The sequence below is a fragment of the Oryctolagus cuniculus genome, chromosome 10 (genome assembly GCF_051225735.1).
Source record: "Oryctolagus cuniculus isolate XC-2025 breed Fujian yellow rabbit chromosome 10, ASM5122573v1, whole genome shotgun sequence".
NCBI lineage: Eukaryota > Metazoa > Chordata > Mammalia > Lagomorpha > Leporidae > Oryctolagus > Oryctolagus cuniculus.
Window position 1 is genome coordinate 10,264,129 of NC_142876.1, and position 17,864 is coordinate 10,281,992.

Here is a 17,864-nt window from a genome sequence, read left to right on the forward strand (position 1 = left end):
ATTTCTCCACAGTCTATATTCAAGAGCTCCCCGCTCATGGGCTGCTTCCTCTTTGGCCTGCCGCTGGGTGTCATCAGTATCATGTGCTACGGGATCTACACAGCGGACACTGATGGGGGTTACGTGGAGGAACGGTATGAAATATCGAAAAGTGAAGATGAAAGCCAAGAACAGATAGAAGAAAACAAAGAACAGCAGGAGCCAAGCAGTGGAGGCTCTTTAGTGCCTACTGAGCAAGAGCCCAAGGATGTGTTAGAAAAGAAGAAAGATTGAGACTTTCCTAGTGTACAATATTTGATGGTGTTTCAGATCATTAAAGAGTCTATTTATTGAATTTAGACATTTAATCAATCATGATCTTTACAGAAGAAAACATGTTCTTTGTATTTTGCTAATATCAGCTGCATGGGTTAAGTAGTCCATTCATAAATGGGGAGATGTTTGGAGCAAAGAAATGAATGGTTTGTGTAAAAGAAACAGAATCACATCACTCCGTCAGATTTATGTTATAGCTGTTACTACAAAGCATCAGTTGTGTTTGCATGTTTCTCTATCTGAATATTCTGTGACTAAAGTTCTTGGACAGAGGATGCAATTGGCCAGTCAGGTAGAAGATACATGTTTGATAATACCTCTGCCTCCTACAATCCTTTCCCCTTCTATATTTTGGATAAGATTTGTATGTACAAAATAGTCTTTAAAAATCTAGGCACTTTAAGGAAAACTAATAACTTTTTCTGAATTTCAAATTAAGATTATGAGGATAAAAATAATGTGGTTTTATATAATATAGTAATTTTATTTTGTTGTTATTTTTAAAGGAGAGGAAATGTTACTTTTTAACTTTGTAGTCACTTACAAAATTTTCATATGGGCATATATAGTGGGCAAAAATAATGTGATCGCCTTTGCAAAGTAAGCAGGATTCTCTGGGAGCAGTGGTTTCAGCCATGCCCTGAAAAACTGAATAGGTATCTCATCCGTCATCACAGGAAGGGAAGGGTGTCTGTTAATCCTACCCTGCCTTTTAGCCATGACAGACTAGTGTTTTTATTTTGAGTCACTTTTATTTTATATATTAAGATTTCTTCTAATATTTTCTTTGATAAAAATCTGATGCTATTCAAAAAGTAATATATATCAAATTTTTATGTTTATGGTATATAAACTTTATTGTAACTTATAGTCCAAAATATGTATGTGTGTATACGTGAAATTTCTTGATACCCATTTATCATGTAATGCCATGTTCTTGATGAGGAGCGTGCCAGATACCTCCATTCTCACTTCTGTCACTCTCTTCAGTCAGTGACCTCATCTTCTGTCATTAATGAGATAATATGACAGTTCTGTCCCAAACAATGACTAACAATTGATATTGTTTAAATCACAGTTTGATATGCTTATTATAGAGTGTTTTGTTATTTTTGAAGCCTTTGTTCTAAGTTTAGAATTTTTATTAGAGAACTATTATTTGGTTATTCATTGAATAATCATTATAAAGGATTCTGCTAAACATTTAAAGATACGTAATTTATGATCCTGACACTGAAGTTGTTTGTGGCTTTGGTTACCATGGGCTACCTTTGCTTGTTTCTGATGCCATCTGATGAGAACTAAACTGAAACTTCTGTATATTAAGGACACAGAAGTACTAGTTATTGTTGTGTCCATGTGTTCTTTCATTGTTTAATAACTAAATAGCCTTTCTTAATGTTTGGTACCCCATTATCATTTTATTTTCATTGATGAAGCAAGTTTGCAGTCACAAGGAATTTTAGGAACTATTAGAATGAAATGCTCTTAAATGGGAACTAGAGATACTAATTTAGCAAGTAGATTCCTTTTCAAAGGGTAATAAATGGTTCTTTGGGAAGATAAATGTTAATGCTTCAAATTGTCAAGCTTGTTTTGCAGTAGTGAAAAACTTAGTACAGAAGTCTCATTGGAGACTCAGCTGTAAGCAGGTGAACACTTAACAATGACTTGAGCACATAGTGCATTGATTTTTTTAAATTGATTTTAATATTAAAATGTTATTTCTCTGCATAGATTTTTGTAGTCATCACCTGTAATTGCTGGAAAAAAATAAAATGAATTAAGCGCAGTGTATATCAGCAAATGAACAACCAGTGGTCTTTGTATTCTGTGTTGCTGGTCTTCGTAAGTGACTGCCTTAGTTCTGTCACACATTTCACAGCTCTGCTGTTGCCTCATTGTTGAGGGGGTTTTAACATGTGTGGTGGGGAGAATTGTATATGTTGTTTGTAAGTGACTAGTGTTATTTCTGCTTGTATTAAAATTTAGATTTTGCTTGTTTCTGATTGGGAATATTTTTGCTTACATTGTCAGAGTGCTCAGAAAACAGATTCAGAAATTTCTCTGTTATGCTTTTCTCTTCAATCAGCTATGATACTAGACATTTACCATGGATGCTACTTCCTTTGCAGGAAAAAGTACTTCAAAATGAAGGCAAATCTTTTAATAATAATCTAGTAGAAGAGTATCAATAGTGTTATAATTCAGTGGTAAATCTTATCAAAACTGCATATATGAGTAATGCCATCACTTTGGAATCTGGAGTTTTTGCCATTTTGGTTGCAATGAAGTTCCATTTCTAACTTTAAAATTCAGAATTCTGGGCCCTTGCTGTTGGTGAATCTGGTGCTCATATAATATTTAAGGGTATTTCAAAGAGAAAGTGCATTTTTTCCCAAGTACTCTGTACCCATTACACCTTGCAGTCTTTTTGTTTCATTGTATAAATAAATATTCTGTAGCTATTGTTATCCAAAACATGTTTGAGGTATATTATACCTGGAATTTTCGTTTTTCTCCTCACACGTAGTATTTCACAGTATCTGGTATAGAATTAACAAAGATGCCAAATGTGTAGAGTTTGAAGGAAAGAGGAGGATAACATCTAGCTGTGCTGCTTTTGTTTACTAGACTTAGTTGTTAATAATATTTCTTGTATTTTGTTTGGGGGCTCTTTTTTGGTTTTGGTTTTGGAAAAGGTAAATTTTCATCATTGAATCATGACATGGAGGTAAGACTGAGTGGGAGGGGAACTGCTCAGCTATTCTTACACTGAAATTGTTATATAAGCCAACGTGAGATGTTAAGACTGTCACGTAATTGGTGGGATTAAGTTTACTGTTTTATTTTTATAAATATATATTTTTTTCTGAATGTGTCTGAGTCCAAGAGTGGGCAAAAAATTAATTTTCTACTTCAGGTTAATCTATAAAGATTTTGAAAGTCTGTATTACTAACTTGTTGAATTCATGACACCACTTGTAAATCTTTGTTTTTCTAAAATAAAGTTATTGAAAACATTGTTGTACTGTGTATTATTTGGTTTGTAATGTGAATATTTGTGCAAGCTAAGACTGATCTTCCACAAAACATTTCTTCCTTTCATTAAACTTTTTTTTTTTTTTTTTTTTTTTTGACAGGCCGAGTGGACAGTGAGAGAGAGAGACAGAGAGAGAAAGGTCTTCCTTTGCCGTTGGTTCACCCTCCAATGGCCGCCACGGCTGGCGCATTGTGCTGATCCGAAGCCAGGAGCCAGGTGCTTCTCCTGTCTCCCATGGGGTGCAGGGCCATCCTCCACTGCACTCCCGGGCCACAGCAGAGAGCTGGCCTGGAAGAGGGGCAACCGGGACAGAATCCGGCGCCCCGACCGGGACTAGAACCCGGTGTGGCAGCGTCGGCCCTTTTCATTAAACTTTGAAGATGTATACTTACACAAACAGAACTTTGAGTTTAGACGTACTCGAGAGAGAGACCAGATTGTAGTCTAAGCCTTTTATAGATGAAAAACCATAGGTTTGATACATTTTGTATTTCTGATCTAGTAAATTTTTTAATACTCATTTTTCCAAAAGTTTTACTTTTCACAACTTACAGAATTTAGAGTATTTGGATTTTTTTAAAAAGATTTATTTATTTTGACAGAGAAGGGAAAAGAGATCTTCCATCTGCCGATTCACTTCCCAGAAGGCAGTAGCCAGGAACTTCTGGGTCTCCCACGTGGGCGACTGGCCCAGATACTTGGGCCATCTTCTACTTTCCCAGGCCTTTAGCAGGGAGCTGGATCAAAAGTGGAGCAGCCTTAGCCGGCGCCGCGGCTCACTAGGCTAATCCTGCACCTTGCAGCGCCGGCACCCAGGGTTCTAGTCCCGGTCGGGGTGCTGGATTCTGTCCCGGTGGCCCCTCTTCCGGGCCAGCTCTCTGCTGTGGCCTGGCAGTGCAATGGAGGATGGCCCAAGTGCTTGGGCCCTGCACCCCATGGGAGACCAGGAGAAGCACCTGGCTCTTGCCATCGGATCAGTGCAGTGCGCTGGCCACGGCGGCCATTGGAGGGTGAACCAACGGCAAAGGAAGACCTTTCTCTGTCTCTGTCTCTCTCACTGTCCACTCTGCCTGTCAAAAAAAAAAAAAAAGTGGAGCAGACTGGATGTGAACCAGCTGTCCATATGGGATGGTGGCATTGAAGGCAGAGGCTTTACATGGTACTCCCTGGTGCCAGCTCCAGAATATTTGAATCTTTAACTGCTAACTGGATACAACACAACATTCTCCTCACTTTGTTACCTATGTGGGTATTTAAATCCTTGGAGTCTTTTGCTGTAGTTAATTTTAGAGAGACTTCCCATCTGCTGGTTCACTCCCTAAATTCCCTCAACAGTCAGGACTGGGCTGGGGCAGAGTCAGGAGTGGAATCCAGATCTGTGGATGGCAGGAATCCAATTATTTGAGGGATGAACTACTACCTTGCAGGGTCTGGATTAGGATCCAGAGCCAGGTATCAAACCCAGGTACTGAAGTTTGGGATGCAGGCATCTTAACTGCTAGAGTGAATGCCAGTGCCATATTTTGTACTGTTTTCTTTTAAAATCGAGTATTTCTTTTTCGTGTTTTATTCCAAGGGCATGTCTTTTAGAGAGGATGACTGACACGGGATAACTGCCCAGTAGTGGACTGCTGAAGTTGTGAACTTGTCTCTGATGAACCAGATGGATGGACCTCTTCGGAAAGGGACAAAGTGCTTTCAGGTGTTTATAAAATCCTGAGGAGGGAGGGTGACAGGCACCCCCCATGCCTGCCAGGTTGCTGCATTTTACCATTGTTGGGGGGACTTGCATTCAGGTGTCTAAAATCCCGAGGAGAGTGACAGGCACTCCCATGTCAGCCAGGTAGCTGCGTTTTACTGTTGCCCCCTGCTGTCAACACTGCCTGGGTGCAGATCCCATCCATCACCTGTGTGAAGGTGAGTCAGCCACCTAGGCTTCCTGTTCCGCGTTGTCCGTAATTTGGAATAATGGCCTTTGTCTCACTATGTTATGAAGATTAAATGAGTTACATGGGCGACATGTTGAGAAGTCGTGCATTGTCATAGCTCAGAGATTAATAGACATTTATCATACTTTAGTAAGTTTGAATTGTGGTTACTATTTGCAATTTAAGTTCTAGTATTTTGGAAGGAAATGGAAAAAAATGTTGATTACAAATAGTTAGGTTCAGACATCTGAAAATCCTCTAACTTTTGTGCTTTGAAAATGAAAAAAGATAAGTGGATATCTGCTGGGATAATTGATGTATCTGGAGAGTTTGATAGCTTATAATTTAGATTTAGAACATTAATGGAAAATTTCCTTAAGTGGGAAAATCATTTCATTTTTCTGCATGTACACCTTAGTAGTCAAGCTTTGAACTTTTCTCTAAGCCCATCTGCTATGAACTCAAATGGTGTTTTAATTAGAAAGTGGCAAACTTGTGATTTATTTTAACAAATATTTTTTTTAAACTTTTATTTAATGAATATAAATTTCCAAAGTACGACTTATGGATTACAATGGCTTCCCCCCCATACCGTCCCTCCCACCCACAACCCTCCCCTTTCCCACTCCCTCTCCCCTTCCATTCACATCAAGATTCATTTTCGATTATCTTAATATACAGAAGATCAGCTTAGTATACATTAAGTATGGATTTCAACAGTTTGCTCCCACACAGAAACAAAAAGTGAAAAATAATAGATGATTTTTTTTTAAATGATGATGAAATCAGATCAGACCTATTGTCATGTTTAATCCCAGTGAGAGTCAAGTTGGGAATTGATAATTTCTTTTTTTTTTTTTTTTTTTTTTACAGAGGATCAGTTTAGTATGCATTAAGTAAGGATTTCAACAGTTTGCACCCCCATAGAAACACAAAGTGAAATATATTGTTTGAGTACTCGTTATAGCATTAAATCTCAATGTACAGCACATTAAGGATAGAGATCCTACACGAGGAGTAAGTGCACAGTGACTCCTGTTGTTGACTTTACCAATTGACACTCCTGTCTATGGCATCAGTAATCTCCCTATGCACCAGTCATGAGTTTCCAAGGCTATGGAAGCCCTCTGAGTTCTCCGACTCTTATCTTGTTTAGACAAGGTCATACTCAAAGTGGAGGTTCTCTCCTCCCTTCAGAGAAAGGTACCTCCTTCTTTGATGACCTGTTCTTTCCACTGGGATCTCACTCGCAGAGATCTTTTGCCAGAGTGTCTTGGCTTTCCATGCCTGAAATACTCTCATGGGCTTTTCAGCCAGATCCGAATGCCTTTAGGGCTGATTCTGAGGCCAGAGTGCTATTTAGGACATCTGCCATTCTATGAGTCTGCTGAGTATCCCACTTCCCATGTTGGATCACTCTCCCCTTTATTTACTCCATCGGTTAGCGTTAGCAGGTACTAGACTTGTCTATGTGCTCCCTTTGACTCCCAGTCCCTCCACCATGACCAACTGTGAACTGAAACTGATCACCTGGAACAGTGAGATGGCATTGGTACATGCCACCTCGATGGGATTGAATTGGAATCCCCTGGTATGCTTCCAACTCCACCACTTGGGGCAAGTCAGAAAATATTTAATATTTTTATTTAATATTTTTATACTACTGAGGATGCAGCAGTAATCTATTTTAAACAGTTGCAAGTTTTCTATTTTTGTTAAGTCTCTCTTTTCATGCAGTCCATTTGACATGAAAGCATTGCCGTTAGACCTTTGAGGCTCAGAGGTAATGACCAGGGTAAAGCAGAAAAACGCACCAGCTTTCTCCACATGCAAAGGGTCGGGTTTCTCATCTAGTCTGCAGTGGGGCAGTGCATGCGTGGAGGTATCAGGGAAATCAGATGCGGGAAATGCTCAATGCAAGGAAGGTGCAGAGAAGGAATGGGTGCTGGAGGTTCAGAGCCTTCACACAGAAAATGCTTGAACATCCTCTAGACATCCCTCTGGTATGGTTCCTCAAGATTCTGTCGTAAATGAAGGCGCTGAAGTCAGCTGCTATGCCCGTGAAAACACGGTAGTCTTTTGTCTTACAACAGAAAGATCCAAAAAATTTCAGCCAACTCTAATACACTTAACTTTACCTGGAGGAGAGATGGTCCAGCGAAACAGGAATTTGTTAGAGAAACACTATTTCTCCACTCAGATTTTTCCCATGAATCTTTGCATTGTTGTCTTCACATTGATTTATGTAGCATTTCCTTCCATGAGGGTTTTTTTGATTGCATGTTTGATATTATGGGGACATTCTATTCTAAATCGTAAGAACCTTGTCAGAAAAGCAGTAAGTGATTAGATCTTAATGACTTCTACATTTAATAGTTAAAGTTGGGTGGTTGTACACATAGAAATACCTGTGAAACCAGTAAGTCTGTTCGATTCCTTTGTCTCTTTTTAAATGAGTGATCATCAGAGGACATTTATAAACATTCTGAAGTGGTTTTAAGAAATTTTTAAGGTAATGCTTCTCCAAACAGCACATTACTATTCTAAATCATGTAATTGAGTGACTTAAAGATCTGATATATTTTCATAAGACCTTAAATAAAAAGTGACTTCCTTTTATTCAAGAGACCATTTTGGAGAGTCAGTTCACAAAATGTATCTTACATTTGGACATTGGTTAATGCTCATTTTTCATTGAATACTAATTTAGTAATTTTAAGTTTCTAAGATTGTCATATAAACTCTGCATTTCATTGGAGTTACACACTATTTCAGATATTGGAGGCAGAGGGACAGACACACAAAAAGAACTGTCATCTACAGGTTCAGTCTCCAAAAGCACAAAGGGTTGGGCAGGGAGCCAGGAACACTCCAAGTCTCCCATGTGGGTGGCAGAGACGCATTTACTTGAGTTACCACCTGCTGCCTGCCATAGTGTGCTGTATCAGGAAGCTGGAATCTGGAGTAGAACCAGATGTCAGACAGGCACTAAGGTTTGGGATGCAGATATCCCAGCCAATCTTCAGGCCAAACACCTGCCCTGTGGAGGCACACAATATTAAAGAGAACCAATTTGTAGAAGATCCCAGTCCCACCAACTTTGGCTATTCAGTTTTCAGAAATTTTAATTAAAAAGATGTCTTTTGACAGTTGTATGTTTGGGCAATAACTAAAGTATATTTCTGCTATGTTAAGACATTAAATTTGAGGAGGAGCATAACTCCACCTTCAACAATATAATTTGTGCCTTGTTGCCTGCATTTCCCAGCAGCCTTTTTTATATTTTCAGAAACTTCCTATTTAAAAGCACAAGTGTTGAACACTTACTTTTCACTTCAGAAATAATAGCCTACTTAGTGAATCCTGAAAAAACTACAGTAGAAATAAAAATGGTCAATAACATTTAAATATACTTTAATATAATTTGTTAAATGCATGATCCATATTTTCTAAACTTTTACTGATTACTCAGAAGAGTCATAAGTCTTCTAAATATATTAATGGGGAAGGCTTCTTGTATTAATTTAAAATCTTTATTTAGTCATTGAAAATAACATATTTTGATGTCAGCTACTCTGGAAACATTTACATTACCAAATAATCATTGCTTTCTCAGATTCCATGAAAAAATGAATAATTATATTATTTGCAAGTGTCAGTCTTAAAGTATCTTTGTGTATTTTAAGTATTCTATTTTAAGTTCCTAGTACCTATCCGAATTACACAAGCATCACTTTATCTCCCTCTCTCCCTTTCTTTCTCTTTCTTTTAATATAAATATCACAGGCATAACGTAGTTCATAGATAAAAATCTAAGAATATAATGATAATCTGTAAACACACATGAGCCTTAGAGCATCATTTTTGTTGGTCTTAGATGCACTTGTGCTAAAAGCCAGGACAGGAAGAAACCTTCCGTTGGTTTTGATGGGCACTTCAAGTTGTGAACTAATGGCTTAGAGGATTATTAGGAAGGATAGCCATGTCAGTGCCTCTGAGAGAAGTTGTCTTTTTGCGATTTCTTTCTGCACATCCTGAGGTCAAATACAGCACCTGAGTGTGGTTCTCTTCAGCAGCCTCGCAGTGACAGCTCAGCCTGGGCTGAGGGACGTAAGCCTGGGAACACCATGGCAGTGGCTTCGCTAGAACAGCCTTTGTTCCCGTAAGCATGACAGGGGTTGTGTCCATCTGGGGTTTTACTCACCTCTCCTCTCCCGCCCTCCTTCCTCTGGACACACTGCTCGAATGACTTAACCCAGCCTGTGTTGTTGGTGCCGTTGGTGTAGGGGATGGTGTATATGTGGGAGTTTCATAATTTCTGACTCCATCCTCATGAGTCATTTGTATAGAAAACAAAATTAAATTAAAAATACATTCGCGATGTGCTTTCTTATTCTATAATATCTACTGTAAAGGAAGTCTTTGTATGACCAGCAGCTGTCCCCAAATGTACAATATTCACCGAGATGTCCACTTGTAATTGAAGGGAAAAAATCCAGAACTTTCCAAAGCACATCCTGGTGGCAGAGTGCTTCTGCTCGACTGTCTTCATGATCAGGCGTGATTTTATTTCTAGATAACTGGATTTTTGTGATCAAAAGCAATTTTCCTACAAAATAGAGTTGGTGAAATTCAGAGTGTGTAAGAACAAGAGAGGAGTGACACTTGTTAGAAGGCCGCGAGTGGATGACACTGTTGAGAGAGGGGAAGGGACCATGATTGAGACCCCAGTTCTTTTAGTCTCTTGTATAATTCTTACACACACACATACTTTACAGAGACTTCTTACTGTGCCCGTTCAGACAAACAGCAAGGCAATCTGCGGCTAAATATTTACAACACATATGCATCCTTCACCCAGAATCATCAATTGTATTCTTGGAACTTTTATGTAGGTTTGAAAATTTTCCACATAAATGCTTGGGGAATAAAGTAAATATAGTAAGCAGTATAAAGTATTCTTTGTTCATTGAGATTTGAGTATACATTCAGAGTTTGCTTAATGTCAAATGTGGTGTAAATACACCTTGACACTTCATATAAAATGAAGCACGTTAGTATTTTACCTGTATTTCCAAAAGAACTATGTTTCCAATAACTTAGAGCAAAATGCTTTCGTGCAAGAATAAAACTTTGATATCAAAGGTGCACTTTAAAAGTTTGAATAAAATTGACTCAGAGACTTAAAAAAGGCTTTTGCTATTAATAATAAATGAATGTTATGTTCAAAAGCTATGAGTATGGATTGAAAGTTTCATCTAGCTCATTCAACTTGGAAAATAATGTATAAGTAAATACTGTATACATTTTCATGAAACTGTTTAATGACTTGGTTAGTACATATTGGAGTATTAAAAACCCAGCTTAATTCATAAATCCTCTGTGAAGTGTTTGTTGACTCTTCTAGGTTGTTATCTTTCCACATCCTGGCTACAGAGAACATCATATAAGCTTATGTTTTATGCTTAATTTATGGAATGGCTCTGTTAAATCAATTTATGAATCCATTTATTGAAAATCTAATGATATTTTTAGGAGTTGAAATCACGTTTTCTGGGCCAATGTTCAATAAGAGTTTGAGTGAGTGACTGAATCAACCATTGGGTAGGTAGATAAAACAGAATTTTCAAAAAATCAAAACAAGAAGTTTAAAAGTATACAAACCACCCTTCCTCAATAAAGCATTTAAGTAGATACTCTCTTGCTTAGGAATGACTGAACACACATATACACAAATTTAGAAAATCTCATTCCTCCACATGTTGATTATGACAAAGCCACATTTTCATGATATGTTTCCATGAAAATTCATTTTTCTGTAATGTCATGTGTGCGAAAATAGCTAAATCAATAAGTAGAGTGTATCTTTGAAACAGAACTACTAGCAGATATGAAACAAACTCACACTGAGTGATTTACTACAGGACTTTGAATTTACACAGAGTGAGTTGACTGTGCTCTGCAAGACTGTGATCTTTGCATCTGAAAATTGAAGTCTACCAGTGTCTCAGGGAAGATAAATCTAAGGTGTTGGAGAGCCAGAAGCCGGAGCCCGCCAGAAAGAACTTCATTACCTCTGATTGAGTCTTTGCCACACCTTCTCAGTGGTGCTACACGCAAACACCTGACTCAGGAGCTGGAGATGCAGAAGAACTGGGGGGGAGGGGAGGGCACAGCATGCCCAGCACTGTCTCACATCAATGAGGTGAGTCAGAGATGAGCAATGAGCTTCAAATGTCTGCAGCCTTAGCTTCCACCCTCCAGATTGCACTTGAGATTCCTCTTGTAGCTCATAGTCACAGGAAATGTGCAGGACAAAGCCACAAGTGGCCATCTGCTGTTATTGGCACCCACACACTTCATACATGCCTGATACTCCAAAACCATATTTAATCACCAGATAATGACAGTTTGTAAGGCGTACTTCTATTTGACACGATGCAACTATTAACTACCAGTAACATGAAGCCCTTCTTTCTAAGAGGGGAGCCAATGTTCACTTTTAGCCCTTGGGGAATATTCATCGTGCTCCTATCCAGTTCACATGCCCCACTTTATTTATGTATAGTTTTTACATTTATTTTTGAGAGGCAGAGCTAGAGAGAGACAAGGAGATACAAAGACAAAGGGAGAGAAAGTAAGCTCCCATCTGGGGGTTTATTCCCCAAATTCTCCCAATGGCTGGGTCTGGGACAAGCTGAAACCAGGAACTGGGAAGTCAGTTCAGGCCTCCATGTGAATGGCAGGAATTCAGCAACTGTGCCTTCACTACTACCTAACAGGGTCTGCATAAGACTGCTTGACCATTAGCAATTTCATCAAGATGGACATCCTCTAAATGTGTGCAAGGTTTATTTCCTCTCTTCTAGAGTAGATGCTACCTCCACTCAGCAGGTTCAATCTGAACTGAATTGTGGCTTCAAGAATTCATATATTGAAGTCCTTATCCCTAGCGCCACTCAATGTGACTTTATGTGGAGATAAGACCTTTAAATAGGTGGTGATTAAGTTAAAAGGATGTTGTTAGGATGGGCCCTAAGCAATACGACTAATCATCCTATAGAAGCAGAAATTTGGAAGAAAACCGTTGTGAAGACGCAGAGAAAAGGGCCCTTGGAAGGAACTAAGTCTTCAGCACCTTGATCTTGGACTTCTGTCCAGTAAACTGTGAGAAACAAATTTCTGTTGGTGAAGTCGCCCAGTCTGTGCTGCTTTGTTATCGCAGCCTACTGATACAGTCAGCCTGCTTTCATCAATGTAATACCCCGTTGTGATATCCAGAGAGGAAAAGCCATGGTAATTCTCTTGGGCTAGATTCTTGTATAGGGCTGGAGAGCTGATGAATCCCTGAAGGAAGATGGTGAAGGCCTATCGCAGGCTTTACCAGCTTAAAGCAAATATTTGCTTTCTTTTCACTAAAAGATATGAAGTTGCAGTCCTAAGTTAAGAACTTAAGTCTGGGGCTGGTATTTTGCCAGAAAGGGTAAAGCCACCACCTGTGATTCTGGCATCCCATCTGTGTGCCAATTCGGGTACCGGATGTTCTACTTCCAATCCAGCTCTCTGCTAATGGCCGGGGGAAAGCAGTGGCAGTTGGACCCCTGCCACCCACATGGGAGACCTGGATGAAGCTCCTGGCTCCTGGTTCCTGGCTTTGGCCTGGTCCAGCCCTGGCTGTTGAAGCCATCTAGGTAGTGAATCAACAGATGGAAGACATCTCTCTCTGTCTCTCCCTCTCTCTGTAACTCCGACTTTCAAAGAAATAAACCTTTAAAAAAAAATAAGTCTTTGAGTTCTAACTTTAATATCCATATGGGATAATTTACCTTGAATGCATTTACAAGATCTCTGGAGAAGAGTGTATTAATTATTATTTACTTTACAGCAAACAACTGTTTCAAGATTGCCCCATGCCCAGGTTCCCTGGAGAAATGAAAGCCTGATGCCAGGCTGCACATCCGGAGTTTGTGTTGTCAAAGAAAACATGCTTATGTGTCTGCTGTCTAGCTCCCCTCCTGAAAGACAGGAGAAAACCTGAGTTCTCACTCCTATCCAGAGAATGTGGTTCTCTCTCTGCAGGGGAAAGAATACCCTTATCTCTGGCTCTGCAACCCAGTCTTATCTCAGCCAGGTCCCAGCATCCTCCCGGAGGCAAATCTCTGAAGGTCTTTATCTTCACTCACAAATTTCCTTCCAAGTCTTGCTTTTTGTCCAAGTTCCCATTGTCAGTAAAACTTGTTCAGAAATTCCTCTCCGTGCAGAAGCAGAGATCTTTCCTCTAAATCTCCACAAGGGGTCAGCAAGCTTAATTTAGTCTTCGGGGGACCACATGGAGACTCTTTCACATTGTTTTGGTTTGTTTTCATTCTTGAAAAATGTAAAATCCCTTCTTAGTTCAAGACTTCTTAAATTGCAGTCTGGATTCAGGCTGCATACTTGTCTGGCACAGAGATAAAAATTATTCACCTGATCAATAGCTACATACCAGATACGAGGGAATGTGTCAGTCATTTGATGGAGCAAAGAAATCACATCTGGAACAGCAGCTGCAATCGTAGTTACCACTTGATTAAATTTTTAGTAATCTGCTTTCATTCTCCAATGTCCATCTGTTTCCCACGCAGGAGAAATAGGCTAGTGGAATGGAATCACCACCTCTGCACCTTTCAAGTCCTTGTTGTTTTCAATAATCTCTGCAGCCTCTCCATGAGAATGGCGTTGCCTTTGGCTTGGTGCTCAGCAACAGAGGCAGTTCCAGCAGCTCTCGATTTGCTCTCCCTGACATAACCCTGACTTCATGGCTGTGTAACCTGGGGATTCTGCAAGCTGCTGAACACATTCCCTAATTACTTCTCTGATGCTAGGAAAGCAGTCAGAAAGTGTGCCCACTGGGAGATGGACTCAAGCCAGGGCTCCATGGATTATCTGACCTCTGTAAATTCCTGCTCTGACCAACGACCACAGGAAGTACTGGCCGTTTGGACAAACTTCTAGGAATCCTTATATCTGATTATTTTTCCTTACCCACAAATCCTTTTTGGGAGGGTCTATTTTATAGTCTCCATTATTGTTGTTGTTCTTGGGTTATCACTTCAATTGTTGCTCCTATAGAATTTTCTTCATAGTGCTTTTTTGGTGATTTTAATGTTTTTTACTATTGGATTTTAATGTGTTTTATATTGGATAATTTCCCCCCTGTTGAATTTTGTGTACCTGGCTTGTAAAAGTACCTCTTTAAGGACATTTTTTAGGTTGAATTTTTACAAGGATCCGAGGAGTTCACGTATAGAGAATTGTTTTTAAATTAATTTCAAGGCTTATGATTCCCATACTCTGTCAATAGATATTCTTACTTGCAAACAGCTGAAAACCACTCTGTGCAATTTAAACAAAAATTAAACTGTTGATGGATATGGGGATGCTCATGGAATTGCAGGAAGAAATAGCTAACCAGCTTAGGTGTGGCAGTCACAGAGTCCAGTCAAGCTGCACGGTTGGTTCCATAAAGAATGCAGACAGCTGCACTCTAAACACTGACACCACTGATCCTTCACACTGGGGCTGTGGCTCGATGTCTGACCACTGATAGCCACTGAAAGTCTGCTGACATTGCTGCTACTGCATATCAGGCCAGAAGGGATTTCACACTACATCTGATTCTCTGACGAGATCTCCAGTCAAATGTGGGAGAAACACATGCATCTGGGAAAGCTGGGTCATATGGTCCCGTGTGTGTACCAGGGCAAGCATAAGGTGGCCTGAAAGTAGAATTTTACATGCTGTATGGAAAAGGATCACGCCTTCCCACTCAGACAACCATGGTCTGTAGATTCCAGAACAGGGCAATGGGATTCACATCCTGGGCAACCCAAGAAAATTAGTGTCCAGAACACACACTGTGACAGCTTACACTTTACCATCTTGTGTGGTTTCAGTTACCACGAGAGAGATTTTACCTGTCTCCCAGAGTCTGATAGAATATGTAGTTCAGCATGTAGGTGTTTGGGGGGGGGAGGACACATGAGTCCTTGGTTCTGGAAATTGGATGGAAGTCATCAGACTTATCTGGTGAGAGAGTTTAGGCTAAAGGGATGGCATTCAAAATTTGTGTCCTTTCCACTAGCAACGTAGAAGAAAGAATTTTATCTTGGTTTTTATGTAACATTCAGCTGTACTCCTTTCTGACTTTTCTGTGGCTTTGGGGGGATTTTGTCCAAAATTTAATATAGCCCTGGGCTGCAGCCTTCTGACATTCACAAACTTGGCCAGTGCTGCTGAAAGTCTCTGGACAACAGTGATTGGCAGGTGGCCTCTGGGGCTGAGCTACTGAGCTGCACCACTTACTAGCTTTGTGATCCTGTACAAATTTCCTAATCTTATTTGGGGGGGGGGGTCCTCATCAACATGTAGCTTTTGGATGCTTCGTCCACATACAACTAGAACCTACATCTTTAAAGGTATATTATCTGCAAGAGATGGGCATTGTGAGAACAAGTGAAAAGAGGTGGAATGAGCATGGCCATGTTACATCCTGCAACTCCACCTGGTACTGCTCTGTTGACCAAAATATGTTTCTGACAAACCAAGCCTGGATTGTAGATGAAGATGAATTAATTTATATTTTCAAGAACGGAGCTTGAATGATTGGAAATTCTTAACTTTTAATCAGACCCTTAGTCATTTGCAATTTAAGTTCTACACATCAAGGAGAGAGATTTGTAAAATCAAAGTGAGGTAGACAGTCTCCGTTGTCAAAGGTCCCTTGTGTTTTGAGCTGGGAAGCAAACTACCCTCATTCTCATCACTCAGGCACATCCATCCTAGGGTTTTAGTGTTATGTTGTTGACCTAAATACACATCCCAGGGCTCGAAGCTTTGTTTCTTTGGAGACAAATATAAAATTTCCAGTGATAGATTCATGGAAGTGATGATCACTTTTTTATTTTTATAAATGGTGGATGACTTCCATCCTTTGAGTACTGTTCTGAAGTAAAAATTTCATCTCTGTGTGTGTGCTTTAAATTTTTCCTTTTTAAAAATATTTATTTATTTGAAAGAGTTACAGAGAGGGAGAGAGGGAGAGAGAGATCTTCCATCCACTGATTCACTCCGCAGTGGCCACAACAGCGCTGGGCTAGGCCAAACCCGGAACCAGGAGCTTCATCTGGGTCTTCCATGTGGATGACAAGGGCCCTTGCCCTTGGGCCATCCTCTGCTGCTGTTCGCAGGCAATTAGCAGGAAACTGAATCAGAAGTGGAGCAGAGGAGTCTTGGTGCCCATATGGGTTGCTGGCATCTCAGGCAGTGACTTTACCTACTATGCCACAACACCGGCCCCTTTAATTTTTTTTTATATTCCTGTGTAATTAATACCTCTTTTGTGCATTTTGGTGTATAAGAGTTCAATCTGATACAGTGATTCAATTCTAGTATGTATTACACATCTACCAAGTGAAGAAGTTTATACATTTTTTTTTCTTTTTTTTTGACAGGCAGAATGGACAATTAGAGAGAGAGAGACAGAGAGAAAGGTCTTCTTTCCGTTGGTTCAGCCCAGAGTGGCCGCTACGGCCGGCGCGCTGCGCAGATCCGAAGCCAGGAGCCAGGTGCTTCTCCTGGTCTCCTATGCAGGTGCAGGCCCCAAGCACTTGAGCCATCCTCCACTGCACTCCTGGGCCACAGCAGAGAGCTGGACTGGAAGAGGAGCAACCGGGATAGAATCCGGCACCCTGATCGGGACTAGAACCCGGTGTGCTGGCGCCACAGGCAGAGGATTAGCCTAGTGAGCCGCGGCGCTGGCCAGAAGTTTACACATTTCTAACATAACTATTAACTTATCTTAATGCTAAAAATTGGAAAAGGTGTGAAATTATAGGAACTGGAATAATATATTTTGGAAGCTTCTGTCAGTAAAAGTAACAACAAAAGAACTCAATCTTTGGATTCCTATTAGATAGTGTCATATTAGTGAATGTGTCATATAATGAATCCTTGTTTGATTACTTCTGAGGTTTGTAACCCTGAGGGATTGCTTAACCTCTCTATTTCTTTGTTTCCTTGTCTGTAAATGGAGGAAATTCATACTATATTAATTGGAGGATTAAATGATACACTGTATTATTTTGTATCTAGCTGGCACATATTAAGGCAATGCATATTAGCTATTAGTATTAGCATCATTATCATTACATTTTCTACAATTGTACCATCCTCAACCTAGTCAGTTTCACCTTAAAAATAATATATTTTTCCTGTTTTCATAGAGAATGTAAGGGAATTTATAAAGTGGTAATTTCATATACTGAAGTTTTATTTCCTGTCATTGATATTTAATACAAAATGTAACACAATTATTAATTTCAAGTAATAATCCACTCATCTTTTTGTTAGTCTTAACTTCCTTCCTATATTTTAACCAGTTTACCTCATTTAGCTTCCCTTGTTTTATAATTAAGTTGTGCCTGAAAGTAGAATCAATACACTGCAAACAAAATTACTGCTTTTGTGTGTCAAATTCTATTGTTTGTTTTTATTAGACACTGTCAAGGAGGAAATAGTAATTAAAATTTAATACTGTA

The 17,864-nt window shown here is 39.6% G+C and overlaps 1 protein-coding gene across 9 annotated transcripts in view; it reads left to right on the plus strand.

Moving 5' to 3' along the window:
- TMX3 (thioredoxin related transmembrane protein 3) overlaps positions 1–17,864 on the plus strand; it is a 61,004-nt gene that overhangs the window by 34,361 nt on the left and 8,779 nt on the right. For 5 of the 9 annotated variants that reach the window (XM_008261449.5, XM_070050069.2, XM_051851130.3 and 2 more), the window contains one exon: positions 13–3,339. In XM_008261449.5, the coding sequence (XP_008259671.4) occupies positions 13–273 (261 nt within the window). In that variant the 3' untranslated portion in view covers positions 274–3,339. Of the gene's footprint in view, positions 1–12; positions 3,340–4,934; positions 5,385–17,864 lie in introns of those variants that run through there. The other 4 variants (XM_051851129.3, XM_089304992.1, XR_011379299.2 and 1 more) reach the window with 3 other exon arrangements.